At 45.7% G+C, this 22431-nt stretch overlaps 1 protein-coding gene across 10 annotated transcripts in view; it reads right to left on the reverse strand.

Annotated features, from left to right (window-relative positions):
* The window catches only part of fgfr3 (fibroblast growth factor receptor 3), a 71633-nt gene that overhangs the window by 9437 nt on the left and 39765 nt on the right, over positions 1-22431 (reverse strand). For 3 of the 10 annotated variants that reach the window (XM_037071346.1, XM_037071351.1, XM_037071352.1), the window contains exons 5-14: positions 21791-21960; positions 12985-13108; positions 12623-12813; positions 6835-6979; positions 6085-6266; positions 2933-3078; positions 2487-2608; positions 1566-1676; positions 1283-1473; positions 751-873 (exon numbers count right to left, since the gene is read on the reverse strand). In XM_037071346.1, coding sequence (XP_036927241.1) covers positions 751-873; positions 1283-1473; positions 1566-1676; positions 2487-2608; positions 2933-3078; positions 6085-6266; positions 6835-6979; positions 12623-12813; positions 12985-13108; positions 21791-21960 — 1505 coding nt within the window. Of the gene's footprint in view, positions 1-750; positions 874-1282; positions 1474-1565; positions 1677-2486; positions 2609-2932; positions 3082-6084; positions 6267-6834; positions 6980-8456; positions 8602-12622; positions 12814-12984; positions 13109-21790; positions 21961-22431 lie in introns of all 10 variants that reach the window. The other 7 variants (XM_037071348.1, XM_037071354.1, XM_037071356.1 and 4 more) reach the window with 4 other exon arrangements.

Below are 22431 nucleotides of genomic sequence, written 5' to 3' on the forward strand. Positions count from 1 at the left end.
GTACATTTTCATCAGACATCTGAACTAAAATCAACATATAAATGTGTATTTTGGACATTTCCTGTCTAAGTTATGGAGGTGAAATGGCCTGAAAATTGACCAGAACATGAAGGATTTCATCTCTAATATCAACCCTCAAAAAGGTTTTACTACCGCCACAAAAACATATTAAAGATTGAAGGGGGGATTAATCACACTGGATGTTGGATATTGATCGTCCTGTTCTCTGAAACAGGTCCAGTTGTCGACCATTCAGCACTAAGAGCTCTTTGTTCTTGGACAACTGAACTCTGGCTGCTTGAGCATCAAACCCACGTGACAGACGTTTGATTCTTTAAGTCTTTAGTTGTTAGAAACTCTGAATCAAAGTGTTCTTTCACATAGTTTCATTTTTACTGCCTGGATCGTGTTTTAAAGGTTTTCTCTCTCTTCCAGCACACCTGATTCTAATGACCGGGTCGTTATCGGGCTTCAGCAGAGCCGCAGATGACGAGCCGATCATTTGAATCAGGTGTGCTGGAGCAGGGGAACATCTAAAACTGGCCCAGAAGAGTTTTTTTTATAACATTTATCGAGTCCACAGGGAAGATTCTGGAGAAATTCTTACTTCAAAAACAAATGAAAAGAAGCTGTTTCATGCTTTCAATGGAAACTGTCTGAAAAAAAAAATATCCTTTATCTCACTAAAACCCAACTTCTTGGTCCAAAATGATTATCGGATACTTTTCATCATGACCGACGGAGACTCACGTTCGTGGTCTTTTTGTAGTAGTCTATATTGTGCACGTCTCTGGCGAGACCGAAGTCGGCGATCTTCATAACGTTGTCCTCCGTCACAAGGACGTTTCTGGCTGCCAGGTCTCTGTGGATGCACTGAGGGAGGAAGAACAAACGGATCAAACACGCGTCGCACGGACACGTTCACGCTCTCGGTCATGAGCACAGGCGCACTGTAGGCTGACAACTTCCATTTACTGCTGTCAGACTTAATTACTCGCACCAACATGGTGGATTCTGACCTTTATTTCAACCCTGGAACCTCATTCTTACTCTGATACGTACTCCGAACCATCAGCAAACCTTAAAACTGATTCAAAGTGAACCTCAGTGACGGTTATTTGTATTTTCCTTAACCATAATTAAACTAATCTTTCCTAACATGCTTTGAAAAATGTTTTTAATTTCTGATTTTCTTTAGAAAGCATCCTGAAGCTGGAGGATTTTCCTTTATATCCTCCAGGATGATAATTATTTCCTCCACAACATGCACGAGGCGGCTGACCTTCTGCGAGGCGAGGTACTCCATGCCTCGGGCGACCTGGTAGGCGCAGGACACCAGGTCTTTGAAGGTGAGCTGCTCGTCGGGGATTTTACAGGTGTCGAAGGAGTAGTCCATGCCGGGCGGCCGACGTGCCCGCAGGTACTCCCTCAGGTTGCCTTTGGATGCGTACTCCACCAGGACGTACAGAGGACCTGCGTGCAGCACAGAGCTCAGAGTCACTTTCAGAACACAGTTAATCATCGCGACAATCGTCTCGATAATCCGCGCGGAGCTGCGGCCTCACCGTCCTGCGTGCACGCTCCCAGCAGGTTGATTATGTTTTTGTGTTTTCCGATCATCTTCATCATCTCCATCTCCGACACCAGGTCCGACAGATCTTTATCTGTGGCGTCATCTGGGACGAACACGAGGGAAAGAAGACATAATTAAGGATGTTGCAAAGGACACAAATATATTCATTAGTGATTTTATAAGATGAATTGATTTCAGTCCTAGAAGGAGCTTTTATCTGATCTCATTTTAACAGTGATGACTCTTTATGACCTACAAAGTCAAACGAGACCATCTGTGAGGAACTCAGCGAGTTCGATTCTGACTCATCTGGGTTGGAAAAGTCATAAAATTGAAGCTATCTTTATGGTGGAGTGCTGAGGATGAATTCTCACACCCTGACGCTGCGGCAACAACAGAACCAGAACCAGAACCACCAAAAACTCTTCATTTACTGTCATTAATGACAAAGAAAAGCAGCAAATCTTAACGTTTAAGAAGCTGGAACAAGCAACTGTTTGACATGTTTGCTTGTAAAATTAATTTTCTTTCAATCTGCTGATCAATTAAAGGAACAGTGTCAGGTTATTTACAATTATGACCAATTCTATTTCAGCGTAGAAGTTGAATTTCCAGATGCTAGACGAGCTGAATGAAGCCGTTTTATGATGAAACAAGTCTCCAGCGACTGTGATATTTTACTGTAGAAAAGTTTTGTGGACTACGAAGCTTCACCCGACGGATCAGCTCGGGCGTGAGGAGATAATGGATGAATTCAGAGGGAACTGATCCATTTTATCGACTAATGAACGAAGACTACAGTTTGAGCATTTCGCAGGACATGAGACCAAATGAAGCAGATTAATTTTGATGTCTATGCAGGAAGGGAATCACAGAGCACAGTAAGATCACTGGCTTTGTATTGATCACTCACCTTTCAGCATTTTCACAGCAACAGTGAGCGGCTTGTTGGGCTTCTCCTTGTCGATGCCGACGGCCTCGGCCATCACCACCTGACCGAAGCAGCCCTCGCCCAGAGGTTTACCCAGAGTGAGCCTGAAACAAAAGCAGCACGATGTAAGACCTTCGATTTCCACGACACAAGCTGCTGAGCGCTGCGTTTCATTTCTCTCCGCAGTTTGCTGAATGAGACTCATTTGACTGCCAAGCAGAATGAGCATGGAGGAAGGTGTCGCGGCGACCTTGATGTATTGACGGCTCGCGTGTTTTCACAGCACGTCGCGCCACAAGGACAACAACACGGTGTCTGTCAATCCTGAAATATGTCGCCTGGCCGCCATGTTTCCCTCCCGACAGGCGTTCAGACGGCAGTGATGAATGTCGAGCTGTGGAAGTATTTTTTCCTTGTTTTTTCCTCACCGTGTTCGAGGAAACTCCCATTTGGGGTCGGAGGGCAGCTCCAGCTCCGAGACGTTGGCGAGCATCGGCCCGTCGCTGGAGGACAGGCGGGCGATCCGGACCAGCGGGGTGTTGGAGTTCATGGAGGAGTTGGAATCCAAGGACACCTGCTTGGGTGCAAAAGACAGACTGTTATAGTCTCTGAAGAGGAGGACATGATGTGTGTTGAGACAAGAAGACAGAGGGAAGAGACAGAGGACCTGACTGTCCATCAGCACGGAGGCGAGTAGATGATTCATTTACATTTTTGGTGAACTCAAAAGTCGATTGTGTGTTCAGCTGCTTGAGTTGCTTTAAAGAAACTGAATTAATTTCATTTCATTGCTGCTGGAATTCATACATTTTGTATCTATTTGACTTTAAATGTAAAAGACAAGGACATTAAGGTAGTAAATAGTAAATCTAATTAAAACAAATATTTCCTGCTAAGATGCTGAGAAAGACCTTGTGTTGGTTTTCTTGATGTAAAAACAACGTTAACAAATGAAATAAATGATTAAATAACTCGTCGAGATTCTTCAGACTGCGACTCGGGACCGACGAGCTCTTTCAGCAGCTCCAACTTTCTCTGAAAAACATCCTGACTTCTGACTTTTACAAACAGCCGGCCTGTGGCTGTGCACAGGAGGAAGCAGGAGGTAACAAAGACAAATGAAGGAGGACGCGGAGGTGGGCGAGCGCGTGGCGAGGCGAGATGGACGTCTCGATCCATCAGTGAGCTCCGTTCCCAGACCGGCGGACCTGCCACCGAGCCGGCGGGCTCCACGTCCTCCCACCATTTATCTGACTGCTGAGGGGAGCTGATGGCTCCGGCCCGGCTTTTTTTGTTTTTTTTGATGAATCTGTTTGTGTCGGAGTCTGCCGGCTCGGCCTCCTTCAGGTGGGGTCCTCAAACAAACATGTCCACTTACCAGACTTCCCTCCTCAACTTCGTGACTGGAGGAAAATGAGAAAAACGCTGTGAAGCTTAAAAAAAAAAAAAAAAAAAAAAGCCCTGAACACAATTTCAGAGGCATGAAAAGTAATATCTGATAGAACATGCCAGGGGTTTATGGGAGATTTACTCAGAGTTATGAAAAAGAAAGGAGAGAACGGGGAGATTAGCTTTACAAAAACTAAGCAAAGATTACAGAAAAATGCAATAAGATCTTTCCCTGTGCTACCTTATAAGAGCATTTATATAAAGGTAGCCGAACAGAGAGGATTTGTGGGCTACAATTAGAGCGCCGGTACCTGATATAACCCAACGAGACCGCTTTTATGTAACAAGCACAAACAAACTTGGAGTAAAAATTCACGTGTTTGCTTTCCAAGAAGAGTTTTCTTTTCTTTTGCATCTTTTTTTTTGCATTTTGAGGAGCTCAAACCTTCAATTACAGAGCTGGAAACAGCACACAGCTGCACATGGTGGCCGTCCAGCAGAGAGAGAGAGCCGGATGACAAACTCATCTGTGTTCACATCATCTGTACATCCACAGTCACAAGATCGCAGTCTGGGTCACCAATATTGCAAAAAAAAACCTACGAGAACGAGAGCCAAACTGCACTGGCTGATGTTTTTCAGAAGATTATATGAGACAGAGAAGTAATAAGAAATGAAATAGGAGCTCAGGAGCTCAGATTGAGGTCTTTTCGTGAGAATAGAGGAGAAGACGAGGCTGAGGGCAAACTAATTAGAAAGCCTGAACTCTGTCCGGTCCTCAGAAAGCCTTTTTCCCTTCTTGGACACGTTCTGACTCAGACTCGTCCTGGTGGAGCTGCTGATGGATGCTGACTCAACTGTATTTTCCCCCTGCTGGTCTAAAGAGAGCAACACCTCAGAGCGCTTTCCGCAAAAACACCCCCAATTATCTCTTCCGCAAATAAAGATATTTTTGTTGAGTCCTGTAATCCTTCAGACTTTGTAGAGTCTTACCTGTTTTCAGGGCTTAACTCAGAGGATTTGTCGCCTGCTTGGGGCAAGAAAATGCCACCTAATGAGCCTTTATGAGCCTCAGAGCGGGCAAACTTTTTAATTATCCTGATAACGGGACTTTAGCCGGGTGGTGGTTTTACAGGATGAGGGTGAAACTCCAAATATGTATCGCACAGTCTGCAGGGAGCTCAGTGGCAAAGCAGAAACAGTCACTCTCTGAACCAGGTATAAAAAAAGAACATCACCACTGAACCCTGGTTTCCTCATCTCGTCTCGTTCTGTTCGATTCTGTTTGGTCTTGGATTCGACTCGGACCCGACCGAGGCTCGTCCTGAGACAGGATGACGTGAGGACTTCTGCAGACTGCAGGCGGCGGCGATGCAGCTGCTCCACTTTATGTTTCTCTCCAAACAGTTGAGGGGCGAGTGTGCGTTACACCGAGAGTGAAATCTAAAACTAACACTGACAGTCGCAGGAGGGCATAAATATCCCCGGGCTGAATCGCCTCCAAGATAAATGTGAACACATGTCACCAGTGTGATGTCTTCCAGCGTCCGCACAGCGTCATCAAAACAGCAGGACGGAAAAGAGATCTGCGACAGTTAGACGCACAATAACCACCTCTATTTATTTATACTCTGAGCGTGCACGAGTCCTGTTCGTCTTTGAAAGTAAAAGACAGATATTGCAAGAAGCAGAAATGCTTCTGCAGGTTTCTCATCGTGGCACCGCCGCTGAAGAAATTACACTATTTTTCCACGACTCTCCGTAACTACTTCAGGGTGCTTCCTTCACTTATTATTCGACTTCTTCCTTGAGGTTGTTTTTTTTTTTTCAAATAGACTCTGAAATTCAGCTGGAAAAAAACAGCAAAAAAAAAAAAAAAGATGCAATAAATGTGTCAAACAAGTTCCTGATATGTTTTGATTTTTTAAAGATTTTAGTTTATGATTTGTCCCGTCTCTTTTCTGTGTCTGGAATACAGGCTGGAAATTAAATGTTTTCCAGGAATACCAGGACGCACAACAACCTGTAATGTCTCCAGACCTCCTGATGAAGCCAACGCAGAGGGAAAAAAGGCCCTCATGGTCCATCACGTTGGACCAAAGTTATTATACGAATGCTACGAGCTAAGCTAAGAAGACAGGGAGAGAGGAAAAGAGGGGAAAGTGTTTATACGAATCTTGTATCTACTTTCTGTTACCTGTCTCTTGAGGGGGAACTTTGACAGCTTCTGCACGGGCGGCGTCGGCAGCGTCTTCTGCGTCGTCATCCTCATGCGGCAAAGCACGACGATGATCACGGCGAGGATGAAGAGCACGCAGCCCGTCACGTAGATGAGGATGTCGGCGTAGTAATCCTCCTTCTCTGGGCTCACTGCTTTGGGAGGAGGACGTCAGAAACATGGACTGTCAGTCACTTAAGACTCATTTTTCTTAACAATCAAGAAGAAATATGGCTTTGCTCAGTAGCACGTCCCGTCCCAACACATTCTTGGAAGCAGTTTTGGAGGTAATAACATCTATAAATCAAAACAAGAACAGATCAGAACAAGGTTTTATCCTGCAGCAGGTAATTGCACCTGTGATCTGCGTCTCCGCAGGGAGGTAATTATTGTGTTCAACACCTAACACGAGTGTCTTTAAATTGCCTTGTAGCCTTGAGACATTTAAACAGACGATCTGCTCTGATTAAAAAGCGTCTTTCAATGGAGGCGGGTTGGCACGTTCTGTTTGTTCAATTAAAGGGGCAATGACACACTTACGGCACGTGTCGACAAGAAAAGATCTGCGATAATGTACGATAATTAGTTTGAAAATGAGCGTCGAGGGTTGAGGGTTGTGCTACGGAGCAAAACACAGAGGCAGCAATCACAGTTTATAACATCTGAAGTGGAAGAAAATCCGGACCAGAGTCCAAAAGACCCGGAGAGAGAAGAGGAATATACCTGGAAGCACCGTCAGCCAGGCAGAGTGGTAAGCATAGCCGATAGAGTTCCCTGCCAGACAAGTGTACTCGCCCGCATCCTCAAAAGACACATTGGTCAAGAAGAGAACCTCTAGCTCCTTATCTGTAGTGTTAATACCAGCCGTCTGTGGAGGATGAGAGGGGGATAAGATGGGAAGAAAAAGAAAAAGAGAGAGAGAGAAGAGATATCATGAGCCCAAAGCTTCTAAGAGGAAACACCAAAACACACCCTGCAGGAGAAGATAGGAGCGCCAGAAACACCTGAAATCACCCAAGCAGCAGCTTCACCTTCACCTTCACCACGCTGCGATAAAAAACTCGCTGGTTTAATCTAAAAAAAAAAAAAACACACACAACCTTGAAACTTTTCACACTGCAAAATATATCTTCCTTCCTTACAAAGGATTTTTTAGCCTCTAACAGGTTCCGAAAACAAGTGAGAGAGTCCGACCGCTTTCCTCTGAATTTTATAAAAAAAAAAACTGGTTGAAATACTGATGTAGTGATGTCGGAGTTTAATGGATTTCTTTAAGAATGGCTTGATAATGTCAATTTTTGCAGTGCAGGGTCGGAAGTTTCTCTCGGTTGCTGCTCCAACACAAGTTTAAATTAAACCAGCGTAAAGGTCACCTGGCGCCAAAGCAAAGCAAATCCCTTCACCGCTGCAGAAATGATGAGCCCTTCTACCAAAACATCAATGTGGTGATCAAGAAATCTTCCATTTTAGACCTTCTTTAAACATTCTCATCGGCTGTTTATTTGACAGAAACACTCTTTGGATCTTTTGGACGTTTTTCTTTTAGGTGTGCCCCAGGGATCTATTCTCGGTCCCTTGCTTTTTGCCATTAAATCTAAATTCATGATTTGTAAAGATCTTAAATACGAGATTCAATAAGAAAATCTCCACATTTCTGATCGTCTCAGCTGAGCAAACCTACTTTGCAGTACCATTAAGATTCATAGTTACCTATAAATAACCCTGAAATCACTCATAAAAGTGAATTGCTGCAGTTGTGGCTTTTCCCCCCCCTTTGACTAATGACTGGTGTGATGACCTGTGGCGGAGTCCGTTTCAAACCCACTGTCTGATGTGGCCCGGTGGGGGGATTCTGGTTCCTGAGGCCTCAGTAATGAACAGTGACATCCAGACCGAGTCATGAATCAGAGTCCCGCTGCATGCTTTCATATAAAGGCACATTAATACAGCTGGAGAGTGCACTCCAAGGGAAATCAATACCGGTGTGTGTGTGTGTGTGTCGGCGGGGGGCTTTTATATATACGTATGTGTGTTTACGTGTTTGTGTGTAAAGGTGGTTTGTGGGGCAGCGAGGGCGAAGCTTCTGAAGTCACTGCAGTAATTAAAGGTGTGTTATTGTGTTTGTTATTGATCGGTGCAGGAAGACAAAAAGGCACCGGGCGTTAAAATGGATCGCTAACAGAATGTGAGCTTTCCCAGCAGAGGACTGTGTGTGTGTGTGTGTGTGTGTGTGTGTGTGTCTGTAAGGAAGCCAGAGTGAACCAATCAAACCCACAACCATGAGGAAAAGGACGAGACAGCGGAGGATCAGAGGTGGTGGATGGCGGCCGTCGCTCAGGATTTACCTGGATCGTGCACCTTAAGCCAGAAAGCGTTTTCCGACTTGCCTACAAAGTTGGAGGCGCGACACCAATACTTCCCGGCATCTCTGTCTGTCACGTTGGACAGTTTCAACTTACTGTGGGCCTCAGTGTGGTTACTGACAACACTCTGTGAAGGGGAGAGTTGAGAGGCACAGTGAGGCCTTTACAACGAACACAGAACATCCACACAAATTCACTCCAAACAGGTGAGATTCTTTCTGATTTTTTGTACTTCTGTTTGTAATTTATTGCAATTTGTTGCAGTGAAACTTGCAAATTGAAGTTAAAACATTTCAGATGCGAGTTTCTTTTGCTTTTTTTGATCAGTGTCATCAGAGGTAATACTTTATTTTCATCCAACTGAATAATGTCCAGTAATATACTACGATTTTTTTTGGGTGGGGGGGAAATATTGAAGGTTGAATTTAGGCATTAGGACGTTTAATTTCCCCCGACCAAAGTGCTCACCAGAAGTTAAGCAGGAGAGTGATAGAAATGGAGGTAAATCAGGGGATGAACAGACTTTCACTCAGTGGAGAGTGTCGCCCGCCACTGAGTGAAAACCAAAATCAGTTGGGGTTCTTACGGTTGTCTTTCGCTTTACGGTAGCTAAACGAAAAAGCTAAACTGGTAGTGGTAGCTGTACAGTTTAAGGTTCTGTAGATGTACTGCTAATTTACATGGAAACCTTGACACACACACACACACACACACACACACACACACACACACACACACACATGAAGCGAAGCAGGCCGTCTGTTTTGTGAGATTAAAAGCATAATAACGTCGAACCTGTAAAACCACAATCACACACAGACACTGCACAGCGACACAAGCTGTTTAATAGTAGATTAAAAGGCATTACAGTATGTCAATCTCCTCAGAGTGTGTGTGTGTGTGTGTGTGTGTGTGTGCTGCGTACATGAACACACACACAGACTAAACTCACACACACACATTGCACGTGACGGGCTCCCCAGCAGAGAAACTGCTGATGAATAATTAAACGGGCAAAGCACATAAAGAAGAAAACATATCATGTTTTACAGTTGCTTAATGAACATCCAGGGCTCGGCTCCAGACGCCTCCCTCCCTCCCTCCCTCCCTCCCTCCCTCCACGCTGGGGTGAGTTGCTCATCGTTAACTCTTTTTCCAGGCATCAAAAGAGCGATTCAGGCAAAAAAAAAAAAAAAAAAAGGAGTTGCATGACCCCCTCCTCCCACCACCACAGATGTATTTAAGTCCTACAGTATATACGCCACACATGAGATGTCGCAGAGTCTGAATGAACTGTGGTGGGGCCGGAGACACACACACACACACACACACACACACACACACACACACATGAACACACGCGAACACACACATCTCGGTAAATACTGTTTCAATTATGTGGTAGTCGAAAATAGAGCGTGGAGCCGCGGTCTGGGCTGACAGGCTTCTCTCCCGCCTCTCTCTTTCTTTCTGTTGGCCTCCTCCTCTTTCTCTCCTCCCTCCTCCTCTTTCTCTCCTCCCTCCTCCTCTTTCTCTCCTCCCTCCTCCTCTTTCTCTGCCTCCTTCCTCCCTTTGCTCTCAGTGTGTGTCACCACCTCCTTTCTCTCCCTCCAGATTCACTTTCATACAATGTTCGTTCGTTCTCTCACGTTGGAATAAACAAAGATATCGATTGGACGTCTCTTAATACGTCTGTCATATAAATGTATCTTTAATTATCACTTGTTGTGCTGAAAGAAAAACAACTTCGCGGCTGTTTCAGGCTGTTAAATCAATCATGAATTACTCTGAATGAGCCAGTTGTAAAGGAGCAGTTCCACATTTTCTTAGTGAGCTGATATTTTCCCAGCACTTATGTCAACCAGCTTATTTATCAGAAAGTCTCTTTACGTCCTCTAAAAGAACCTGATGAAAGTCTGCGTACCGAATCGCTATTAAATTAAATGCACCACAGATTTTTCTCTCCATAATTATCAGTAAATTATGTAACTAAGAAATCAGTTTAAATAAATTCTGATGCACCATTATTACGTCAATTCCTGCTGTAATCTTACTTTCAAAATGTTTTTATAATCCGAGCCATCATGTCAGCACTGCGTCTCGACAAATTTACCAAGATTCAAGACAAGTATAGAAAGTATACTTGTCTTATCTTTCTTCCAAACATCTCATTGCACTTATTATCAGACAGAGTAATGGGAGGGTCGACTCCTCTAGATCTTGATGAGAAAGACTCCTTTAAGTTGTTATGTTCATTTAAATTTCACAATTCACGCTTTTTATCTCGTATAGCTCTTCAGTTTAGTGTTTATTTATGGTGCATTCACTCCTCAGTCCTGATTAGCGGCGCTATGAATCCTTTTTGAATGTTTCATTATGTTTGTCTCTTCTCAGTGTTGTGTGAAGATGGATGTTGTTGAAAAACACTCTGTGTTTTCAATCTAGTAATGATTATAAAACTACAGGATTACAGGATCCACCGGCGAGAGGCTGCGTTGATACTGAGGGATATTAATTAAGGCTTCAGCTGCACAATAATCCATCACTGATGCAGAGCGCTGCAGAGGTGAGAGCCCGAGGACGCTCTCCTGCCTTCATATCATTATTTTTCAACTTACTGCTCAACAAAGTCGAGCTGCGAGGAAGCGACGAGGCCTGAAGTGTTCATTTTTCTGTCTCTCTTCTCCTGTTTCAGTTTCACCACTTTTCTTTCTTGCCTTCCCCTCCCACTCCCTCTCCGAGTCTCTCTCTCGCCCTCCATCTTTACCCACCACTCTGTCACACATTCTCTCTCCCTCGCTCTCTCCCTGCTGACTTTGCCCTTCCTTGTGTTCCTCCACTCATTTTTTCCATGGCTTTTTTGGGTGCCTCTTCCCTCTTTCCTCTCTCCTCCTCCTCCTCAAACCACGCGACGCAGCACATCTGACGGCAGCGGCGGTTAACAGAGCCCGTCTCTCTCCCTGCGTTGCCGCCACCACGGCAGTTAACTTAGTCCAAACCAGATGTTTGTTTTATTCCCTCGCTCTCTCTAGAGGCAGGAAAAAAAAGAAAAGGGAGAGGCCAAATAAGAAAGCAAAAAGGCCTTCTCGGGCGTTTCGATGGGAGTCTTCCTTTCTTTACTCTAAATAAAAAAAAACACGCCTCACAGCGGGATCAGGGTGTTGTCCTCCTCACTGAGGAATGCTTTCTGCTCTATTCTTTGACACCAGCGCTGTCTGGGGAGGAGACGACACCTCCAGCTAACAGTCTTAACACGATGTGACGCTGTTTGTTTAACATTTATCTCACGAGGGAGCGTCACAGACAGACAGACAGACAGACAGACAGACAGACAGACAGACAGCATGCACGGGACAAAACGAGGAACACCTGGAGACACGAGTCAGGTGCATCAGCAACAAGGTGCATCAAGTGAAGCAAACAAAAGTTTAAAATCTGACCCTGAAGGAGTCATTTTCTAACTTTTATCTGTCAAAATGAAGCTCAAGTTGTTGTCGACTGTTATTTATCTGTACGTCCACATCAGATGTATGGACACATCACAACTGATGGGATCAGCTTGTGTTTTCTCCTTCATGTCGAGATTTTTGATGGAGAAAACAGCATGAAATGAAAAAGAGAAGAAGCTCAGAAACTTGTGCTTGTTTTTCAGCAAATATTGATTTCATCCAGCAAAGGAATCTCTTTGTCATTGTGGCGACCGTCGATCCGTCTCATCACGACTCAAACAACATCATTGACAGCGTGAAAAACCGAGCTGATGGTCAGACGTTAATTTTCAGGCTAACTGAGAAGTATGAGGAAAAGATGCGTGGTTTTTTTTACGTTTGGCCCCAGGTGTCATATATTAGAACAGAAACCTACAATGTGATTCACTGTTTGGTTAATGAGAGCTCATTTTCTATATGCTGCTGTACGAAAAAGTGCAGGTGAAGCTTTTCTTCTCTGTAATGAAGGTGCAGCGTTCGAAGGACGGGCCTCGTCAATTACACGCTGCGGTGAAAAGAGCCGTGGGCCGTGCAGACCCACCTACTGTAGAAACTCATTAAACAAGACATTTAGGAGAGATTCATTATGAGAGAAATTATCATACGCTGAATCTACTCCAGGCAGACGAGACTCATTAGAGCGTCAGGCTGCAGACCCACCTTCAGGATGTTGACGTAGGGAACGCCGTCGGGACCGTAGCGGCTGCCGTTGACCTCGATGTGCTTCAGCCACTGGATGTGTGGCTGGGCGTCGCTGTACACCTTACAGTGGAACTCCACGTCGCTGCCGACCACCACCGTCTGATTGGCCGGCAGGCCCGCCTGGAGGATGGGCCTGTGAGGGGAGCGCTCTGCGAGGAGAAAGTCATTAGAGGAGTCAGGCATGGGAATGATGCGCTGCAGGAGATGTAGACGTAGGTACACTTAAAAATATCTCTTGTGGGTTTTTAAACCACTCGTGCATGATAATTTATTCGTTGTTTACACAGACGAGAGAGAGCGAATGTTTCCGGCTTGTTTACCTAGCACATCCAGCTGGTAGGTGTGGGTGATGGCGCCGTACTTGTTCTGCACCACGCAGGTGTAGTTCCCCCGGTCGGATGGCACGGCGCTCTCCATCACCAGGCTCCACTGCTGGTGTCTCAGCTGAAGGGAGGAGAGAGAACAGAGAAGTCAGGAGGGAGCTTGGTGTCACATTTCCTCTCGTGATAACAGAATCAGGTCCAGTTTGTGTGGATGTCTCAGGACTTTCTACATCATCCTGTACAGAACATTTTGGAAGCAAAACACAACACGAATCCTCCTTTTTTTCCACAAACGGGCGCTCTGTCCGGAGCGAACCATCCTCCCCCGGCGTCAGATCTCTTCCCTCGCTCCCTCCTTTGATATCCTCTGGTACAAAACATCACAGAGCTTCCATGCAGGTCGGTAAACAGCGGTGTGCTGTGTGCGCCGCGTGTTTACTGAGGTGCAAACCCCCTTTGAACCGACATTTCAAATGCTAATACAGCTCAGACCGCCTTTCATTAACTTGCACGCTCGTTTGATGCGGAACAGAAGTGATTTGCAGAAAATCTGGACTCGGTGTCCGGTGCAGACTTTGGCTCGTGCTTAACAGAAATGTTTGGACGCAGAAGAAATGTGACAGGACACGCATAATGATTCTCAAGATGCGTGACTGCTTAATCAATTAAACAACGTTATAAACAAAAGCGCAGAGTGTTAGAGCGATCGTTTCAGACGGGAGAGCAAAGAATCCTGCAGCAGACAGACAGACTTTTTTTTTTTTTTTTTGCACCTTCTGAAATTGGTTCCACTGTGCCAGTCAAGAGCAATCCATCCCCGGAGAGTCGAAGGGTAAATTTTGCGTAGTAATTCAAACCAGGTGTGCGTGTGTGTGATGGCAGCGGCAGACAGATACTAACTCGACAGATTCGGGAGCTGCTCGGCGGCACGAGCGAGGCGAGAACAGAGAACCCCGCCACGCATCGATGGGCAGAGTCTCCACGGGCCAACGGGGATGACCTCCGCAAGCGTAAGTGGAAACATGCGGCCGCTGTGCGACAAGCGTGGAGCGAACGGCTCCCGAGAGACGGGTCAGAACCGCTGAAGACGGGAGTGAGTGATGTCAACAAAGAGGCTTTTCAGGGTGGAACACTTCACATCACCTGCGTAGGAAAATGTGCCAACCCGGAGAGGGGCTTCGTGTTTTCACAAACGTTTAACCCCACGCGTTTCGGTGAGCGGCCAGCCATTCACAGAACGTATATATTTGGAGATACACTCCTCCTCCTCCTCCTCCTCCTCCTCCTCTGTCTTACAGTACACACTCCTCCACTCTCTCTCTCTTGGAGGCGCACGCGGAAAATAATGTAACAGTGTAAATATTATGCCTGTGTGTGCTTTTTGCAGTTGCGTGGTAACATAGACCAGGCTCGACGCTGGCAAATGGTTTTTCAGAGCGGCTGGCTCCACCCCGTCTACCCCCCTCTCAGAGCCGAGGAGTCAAACTGGAGTCAATGGCTGCTCTCATGAGCAGATGAGTGACGCCTTCTGCTGCGGTCGCCGAGAGGAGGAGGAGGAGGAGGGGAGAAAGAAAGGGAAAAAAAAAAAAAGTCGGCGACGCATGACGAGGGAAGCTAAAAGGTGGTAAAATACGAGCTGGAGTCGACGCTCAGAAGAGGCCAAGACCACCAACAGAAACAGAGCGAGGCTGTGATCCGAGTTATGGTCTTCATTTCAAGAAAAGATCTGATTACATCTCAAAAGTGGCTTTTAAGTACTCGTGTGTACTTTCGTACTTCAGGGTTCATACTCCCTCTTAAACATCAAGGACGTTTCAGGGCTCAGTCGCCTCAGACCCAGCACAGTTTGAGACCTGGATCAGCATCATCCAAAAGTCTGAGACCACACTGAAAAATATTATCGCTTAAACCTGGAAACAATCTTGATTCAGAAAGTGTGAACGGTTTCTAACCACACGGTGCACAGAACTTTAAAACACATCAGTTGCATCCACAGCACGACCAGGCCGACCCAAAGCTCCAGCACCATCAGAAGATCAACACGCCGGGCTCGGTTACCCACAACATCCGGTTCTGTCCATGCCACATTCACCATTAATCCCAATATGAAGATATTGGAGGACATGTTCTTTTCAACGACCCGTGTCTATTTATGTCCATCGTCAAAAACTTTTTCTTCAACCAAGGACTCAAAGACTCGTGGGAACCTTCGTCCACTGGACTCCTGACCTCACTACATTCATCTGACAGCTTTACTTACTGTACACATTCTGATTTTTTTTTTACTTCAACCAATTAAGATCTGAGCTTAGTTTCAGCTCAATAAAACACAAATGTTTGACACAATCGTTGGAGTTGTGCGTAATCCTTTAACTGAACCTGACGGCACGGAAATCCCCAAAAGTGGACGTGAAAGATTTACAACCCGGCAGATTTTTTTTTTGTCCGGTTTTGTTTCAACACGTTTGATTATTTCAACAAATCCAATTTTTTTTTTTAACAGGTTTTAACAGAGCAAACCTTCAAAATAAAGGCTCAGCTCTTGATGCTTTGAGGCTAATACGTGTTGACCTTTAATTTCATTTCTAATTCTGCCGCTGTTAGACTATGTTATACATTTGGGACAAACAAATATCCCATAAATAAATTGTTGTGCTTTAAGATCTAAATACTGGATTTTTACTGCTGCAGCTCCTCAAAGTGTGGATAACTTGACGAGAGAGGCAACAACCCTCCCTGAAGTTAATAACTGTGTGCTAATTAACAACTCTGAGTGACATTTACACTTTAATTCTCGCCTTTCTTTCCCCTTGGCTTTTTTTTTTTAATTACTCCCCTCCCACACATGCCACTTGCTTTTTATTACCATGTTACACTGGCTAACCCCCGTTGAACCTGCAGCATTAGTCCCCAAACGTGATAATCCCATCCATTCCAATCACGCCAGATTCCAAACAGAATTAAATTATTAAGGAGCTTACGTCCGAGTCGTACGAGGCTTTAAAGGTTTTAGGGCTTTTGGCTGTGGACCTACAGAAGGGCACAAGCCATGGGAATGGACGGGGAGCTTATACGCTGCAAAAAGTGAGACTGTTGAAACCAAAGAAAGGAGGTTGGGATTTGTGTTGAGTTGCATTAAAATATCTTGAGACGAATAAAGTTATCTGCATTGTTTGAAGATATTTGCTTTCCTTTCAGCCTCGCCATGAAAAACAGCGGGGCCGTCTCACCCTACCGGGTCGGATCTGCACTTAATCGAATCAAAAACAAGAACTCGCGCTCGCTTTAATGCCTCATAAAGACGCAGACATTTCTTGCAGCGGAGCAGTTAGGAAGCTCTGCTCCCTTTATAGTCCCAAACCCTCCGTCTTCACCTCGCAAAATAGCCCTGTCAGAACCAGCGGGGCCAGTTACCAGAATTTATGACTGTGTCAGAGCGGACCAGTGGCCCGGATCTGCGCTACCGTCTAATTTGACCCACAGAGAAAGCGGAAGCTGATAGAAGCGGCCCTCAGGGCTCGCTATTAAAGCTGGAGAAGTTTGTGGGTCTGTTGACTGAATCTGGCTCCACACGCCACTGCATCAACCTCGACGGAGAGGACCGAAAAAACTGAAAGTACGAGGGGTTCAAAGTAGAGAAGAAATGGGTTAGAAAACCATAAATACCATAATCTGTCTTTTGATATCAGCGGTGTGTTTGGGTAAAGCGGCAGGGGAGAAAAAAGCGGAACGACCGTGGCGGGTCTAAAATTAAAAAGGAGTCCAAAAATAATCTTGCAAAGTGTAGGAATTCCTACGCGGCCTACGGAGACTCACAATCCAGCCTGTGTTAGAATCTGGATCGGAAAAAAGAAGAAAAAAAACCAAAACACGGATTTAAAGTGCTTAAGGTCTTAAAAGTAACGGCGTGGAGGCAGTTTAAGAGCGCGGCCTTTTGGAAACCTGTCAAAACAGGGATTGAAAAATCAGTTAAGCGCCGAGCGACCTGGACGGAACGAAACACGATAATTACTTTACACAACTTTTTTGTCTCGCTTGTGCCGCCGCAGTTCAGCATGAGCACAATAAAATCCCTTCTGCCATATGTGGCACCATACAACAGCATTGGCTTTGGCTGTCGAAGGCTCAGCCCGGCTCAATAGGCTGCCGACACGCCCATCTCTCCCCACCTCCATGTGATGGCTCAATAGAGGGGTGACCTTTGACCTCCGGGCCCGGCCCCTCCATAATGGGAGCCGGCTCGGAGCGCCACAGTTGTCTGGGAAGGCGCACAAAGCTCCTGCTGGAATTTTTTTTTTTTTTTTTTTTTTCACACATCCTATTTACCGTTTCATTTAGTTTCAACAAACGTACCGTTTAGTTCTCAATGGACTTACAAAGCGCTCGTGAGGTAGAAGTGAAAGTCTGAACGGCCTGACGGGACAGAAAACACTGAGAAGATGTTCCGACTAGTTCAGGTCCGCAGAGCTCGAGAATCAGAGGATTTGTCGGATTTAAACGCTGATATTAAGATCTTATTTTGTGGAGACTCGGGCTGTAAATCAGAGTCAAGTGTTTCTCTCCACACTTCAGTTTCGTGTTACCCTGAAAACAAAAATAGTCGGCATGCATCCCCAGAAACACGTTCCGTCCGTGACAGGCATGTGAGAAATTATCTTTCTTAAAAGCAGCGTGTAATTACATGTATTTTCATATTAATGTTCCTTTATTTATATACATTTGAGCATTTCTCACCTTCTTTTAGATCATTTTCACATTGCTGCTCCCCTCGTTGTTAAATAAAGTTTACATCAAAAATATAAACAGTATCGTCAAAACTGCCTTTGAATTCGGTGACTGTAACCAAATTAAAAAACACCCGTCTGTCTGAGTCTCTTCACAATAAAAGCAACGTTCCTTTCCACCTTTCTTTATGAAGAAAAAGGTTGATAAATGTAATTCATCCTTGATTAAACTGACAGTTCAGGAAAACTGAAGTAAAGTTTTGTGTCCGTGAGACGTTCACTGGATATTTAACTCACGCAACACTGCAAAAAGTCCATCTCACATCCACAGTCAGTTCTATCAGGACGCGAACATGATGCGACTCTATATGTCTTCATATTTTATATAAATAAATGTCATCTCAGGCTTGTATAGAAGATGAGGACTAACTGTTAAAATGAGAGTCTTTAGGGAACAAAGGAGAACACGCTGCTTCCCCAGAGAGAGCCACTTTCAGCCTCTCCTGAGTGAAGACAGGAGGCTTTTCTGTAGGCGGGTAATGGACCCTAATGGTCCGTTCACTCGGTAACTTTTCCGTCACGCGCTGCAGATCTGAAGGCACTCAGACTAAATGACAAACTCACTGGTGGGTGCTCCATTGTGCTCATCAGCACGGCTCGGTTAGCAGTCAGCCTCGGGAGGCGTGCGACAGAATCATCCAGTCGCCCGTCCACAAACCCGAAGAATCAGACACGGGCTCGAGTCAATTCAGCGTGAATTAGCCACGGCTGTCAAATCAAAAGTGATCGTGTCATTTTAAGACGGCGGCAGCAGGAAGACAGCTTCACCTTGGAGGGGATAGAGACTTTAGGAGGCCATTGTCGGGCTGTCAGGACTCCGGGTGTACCCCCCGTCTACCCCTGACCCTGCTGGGTGAACTCGTCACAGGCAGATGTGAGGTGGGGTGACGAGGTCTGTGACACGGTGAGACTCAATGCAACGCAAAAAAAAAATGTCTGCCCTGACAGAAGACAGTGTCTTTGTGTCTATTAGGGGTCTGTCCGAACAAAGACAAGTCAATCTTCAGCCAGGTTATAAAAACACAGGTTGTTTTCTCGTTTAAAAGTGAAGTCAGACTTTTTCAAGCTGTTTTTTTTTGTGTCAAGGTGGAACAACTTTACATCGACTACGTGAGCTGTAACATAAACCAGAAAATCACACATTTCTTCTTCTTCCTCCTAATTGTATGGTGAGAACAGAACAAAGAGAAGCAAATAGTGATGAAAAGTGCTAAAGAAACAAGCCGCCGCCGGTGTTTCTCTCGCAGTGTTTGACGGACAGACGATCGCTGGGAAAAGCAAACAAGTGGCAGGAGGGAAAATGAGCATCTGAAGGATAATCATGTTAAAAATGAGGTGACAGTATAAAAAGAATCAGACACGTCACTCAACCTTATTGCGGATAATGTGACTTGATCTGCAGCGCAAATATCTTCAGTCGCTGCCGACGTGAGTGATTTCTTGCAGCGTGCAGGCTGGTGGTGGCATGACCACAGGCTCTGAATGTAGGACGGGGTGAAGCCGTTACCTCTGACCCCTCTGAAGCCGGGCCGCGTCACCCAGCACCCTGATTATATTGAGGGCTGACCTCTCTGCTCGCCTTCCCTGCAGGCCCACAGCCGCCACATGGTGATCGGCTAACTGGATTTTAAATCAGCTCCGGGACCAGGAGGGAGGGAGGGAACGCCTCGATAATGCCACCTCGATCTCCATCACACTCAATTACTCAAACCTAAAGACACGGGATTGTGATCTTGTTCCAGATAAAGAGATGATATCAGTAAATAAAGATTGATTGATTGATTGATCAGTCAAATCACGAGCTGAAATCCTCACACGGACTGAAATTAGATGCAGTTTGCCTGGCAGGGAATTCACAGAGGGGAGAAGGAGCGAGAGAAATGTCTCAATCAGGCCTCAATCACCTCTTAACGTCTCTATTAGAGCCTGATGATGGAGAAATACAGAAAGCCAATTTAAAGGAGCAGTTCACCCAAAATTAGAATTCAGTCGTTATATCGTCACCCACACGCTGATGGAGAATCGGGTGAAGCAAAACAGCGTCGCAGCGTTCCACGAAACAAGTGAAACAGCCGGGGACTTGTTTTAAAACACAAGAGTTTTTAGCTGAATGTTCCTTTAATATCTCCCTTAGAGCTGGAATAAACTGAGAGAAATCTTCAAGCTGTCTAAAGCCGAAGCTGAAGTTAACAGAACGTGAGTTAAAATGGTAAGTTGTGGTTTAGATGTTTTAACTTTGACCCTCACAAAATAAAGACAGCTGAAGTCGTAGAAGCCGTTGAAATATAAAAATCTAACGCGCCCCGGTTGGACACTTATCCTAAACACTTTTTACAACACCCTGAGTGCTTTTCCTTGGGTGGCCACGGTGCGAACTACACCCACAGCGTAGAAGGTCGGTGCCAAGCTCGACCCGTCTGAGCGGAAAAATGTCCAGGAATGAAGTCTCAGTGGCTCGTTGACAACTTACAGTGTCACAGCTCACACTTCCACAGCACGGTACAAGGCCGAGTGGACCTCACGATGGATACGCAGCTACACACATCGCTCTCTAATTACACATTAACATCCTATAGGAGCACGGCACAAAATGGCTGCAGAGGGAGATGAGCAAGTGGTCTACTGTGAGACATTACACTCATTAACTCGCCGCCGGTGAGTCGTTTTACAGAAAAAAAAAAGGGGACACGAGGGGATTCAGTGGAGAACTCAGAGATCCGGTGATCAGATGGATTAAATATAAAGAGCTCCGACTGGTCAGTTTGGGATTAATACTGCTTAGAAAAAAAAGAAACCAAAAAACTATATCGTGCACGCCGAAGACGCTAAAAGTTGCTGTCGGGGAGCCTCGCGGCATCCTGAGGCCTGGTGACAGGTGTGTGTGTGTGTGTGTGTGTGTGTGTGTGTGTGTGTGGACAGAGGGAGGGAGACAACTGCTGTTGGTCTGCTGGGAGCAGATGTTGGAGATCTTTGTAAACTGTTAATAGCTGCAGGATCTCATTACATTTAACTCTTTAAATGCCGGAGCCTCCGCCGGGCAGAGAGGGAGAGGGAGCGTCTCTCGGTGCCTCGAGGTGGAAGATGCCGCGGAAAAACAAAACAACTGCCTCCTTTTCCCTGCTAATCGTCTTCATTACAGAATCCACTCAGCGAATTAAAGATTATGCAGCCTAATGTTTGATGGAATAAACAGAATGAAGTCAGTTTTAAAGCGACAAAGGACAACTGTCCACCATCACAAAGACTGAATGTCACCGAGCTGAAGTTAACGAGGACGGGGCGAGGACAGAAAGGGGTTGGGAGAGGAGGAAGAATTCACATCTTTAGGGCAAAATTTGAGGATTTAGACATCATTAAAGTTTGAGTTTATTTTCAACCAAAACACACGTTCTGACTGTTTGAATTCCGATGTCCTTAACGCAGCGAGCTCGTCTTTTAATCCTACAGCTCCGGGGCCGTTTAAAGCAACACAAAAGTAAACCAAGCCCTGTTACTTTAAGCAGTGCCATTCCACATGAGCACTCAGTGTTTAGAGTGAATCCGATGACAAAACTGAGCACAACAGCTGTTTGCTGCACTGCATTACTGTCAGCGCTGAGCTATCACGCGAGCACGCACGGATCTGTGGACCACTCGGTTTTCAGCACAGCAGCATGACCCTCTAAATTTATTCCCATCAGGCCCCGGGGCCCTGCTGGAGGCGGGCGGGAGGGGGGGGGCGTCCGACCCTGAGGTGACTTTCCCCCCAACCTTTATTTACCGTGAGAAGATTCACCGAGCATGAGCGCACTTTCAACACTCTTCTTCACACTCGTCCTGTTATAGATATTCACACCAGGGAGCATCGCAGCGCTCACACTGATCTACTGACGGACACACAGCAGCTCCACTCGACATGCGTGGGATTAAAATGCCTTGCTAAAAGGCACTTTGATGGGCAGCTGGAGGAGCGCAGAGCATCGCCTCCTCCAGATTTGAATCTTTAATTTTCATTTTATCCGTGTTTGAAGGTCTCTCACCTTGATGCCTCCCATCCTCTGCTCCCCCTTGAACTCTTTGCCGTTCTTCAGCCAGTGGATGGTCGGCGTCGGGTTCCCGGCCGCCGCACAGCGGAACTTGACGGTGTTGGCGGCAGGAACGGCCAAGAGCTTCTTGTCCATCCGGTCAGGCCTGGTCCAATACGGAGCTTCTGTTGGTGAAGACACAAAACAAAGATGCTGCATCAGTCATGAGAAACTAAACATACACATCAGGATAAGACAGTGAATATCGAGTTATTCGCGACATGATCTGAAGGACGGTCAAGGTGAGCGAGTCATGACACATCTCACGCCTCCAATTCTTTAAAATCAGTGCGAGGAAATTATTTGAAATAATTCTCAAGCATCCAGTTACTCAAGAAGTCAACGTCAAGTCTCAAGTAAGTGGAGCAAGTCAAGATTCGTCTAATATCGAGTCTCCAATCCCTTTTAAGAAAAGTCAAGAAATACAAGACAAGTTAAGCCTGAAGTTTAAGTTTTACTCAAGTTTAAGCCCTGATTCAGTGGAGATAAAGTGTCAAGACTTTTGGGGGTAAGAGTGAGACTCAAGTCAAGTCTCGAGTCCATCAGGGCAACAAAGTCTTCGTGTCTGTGACTTGAATCTGACCCGTTCTGCCGTG

This window comes from Acanthopagrus latus, chromosome 16, assembly GCF_904848185.1.
Source record: "Acanthopagrus latus isolate v.2019 chromosome 16, fAcaLat1.1, whole genome shotgun sequence".
Taxonomy (NCBI): domain Eukaryota; kingdom Metazoa; phylum Chordata; class Actinopteri; order Spariformes; family Sparidae; genus Acanthopagrus; species Acanthopagrus latus.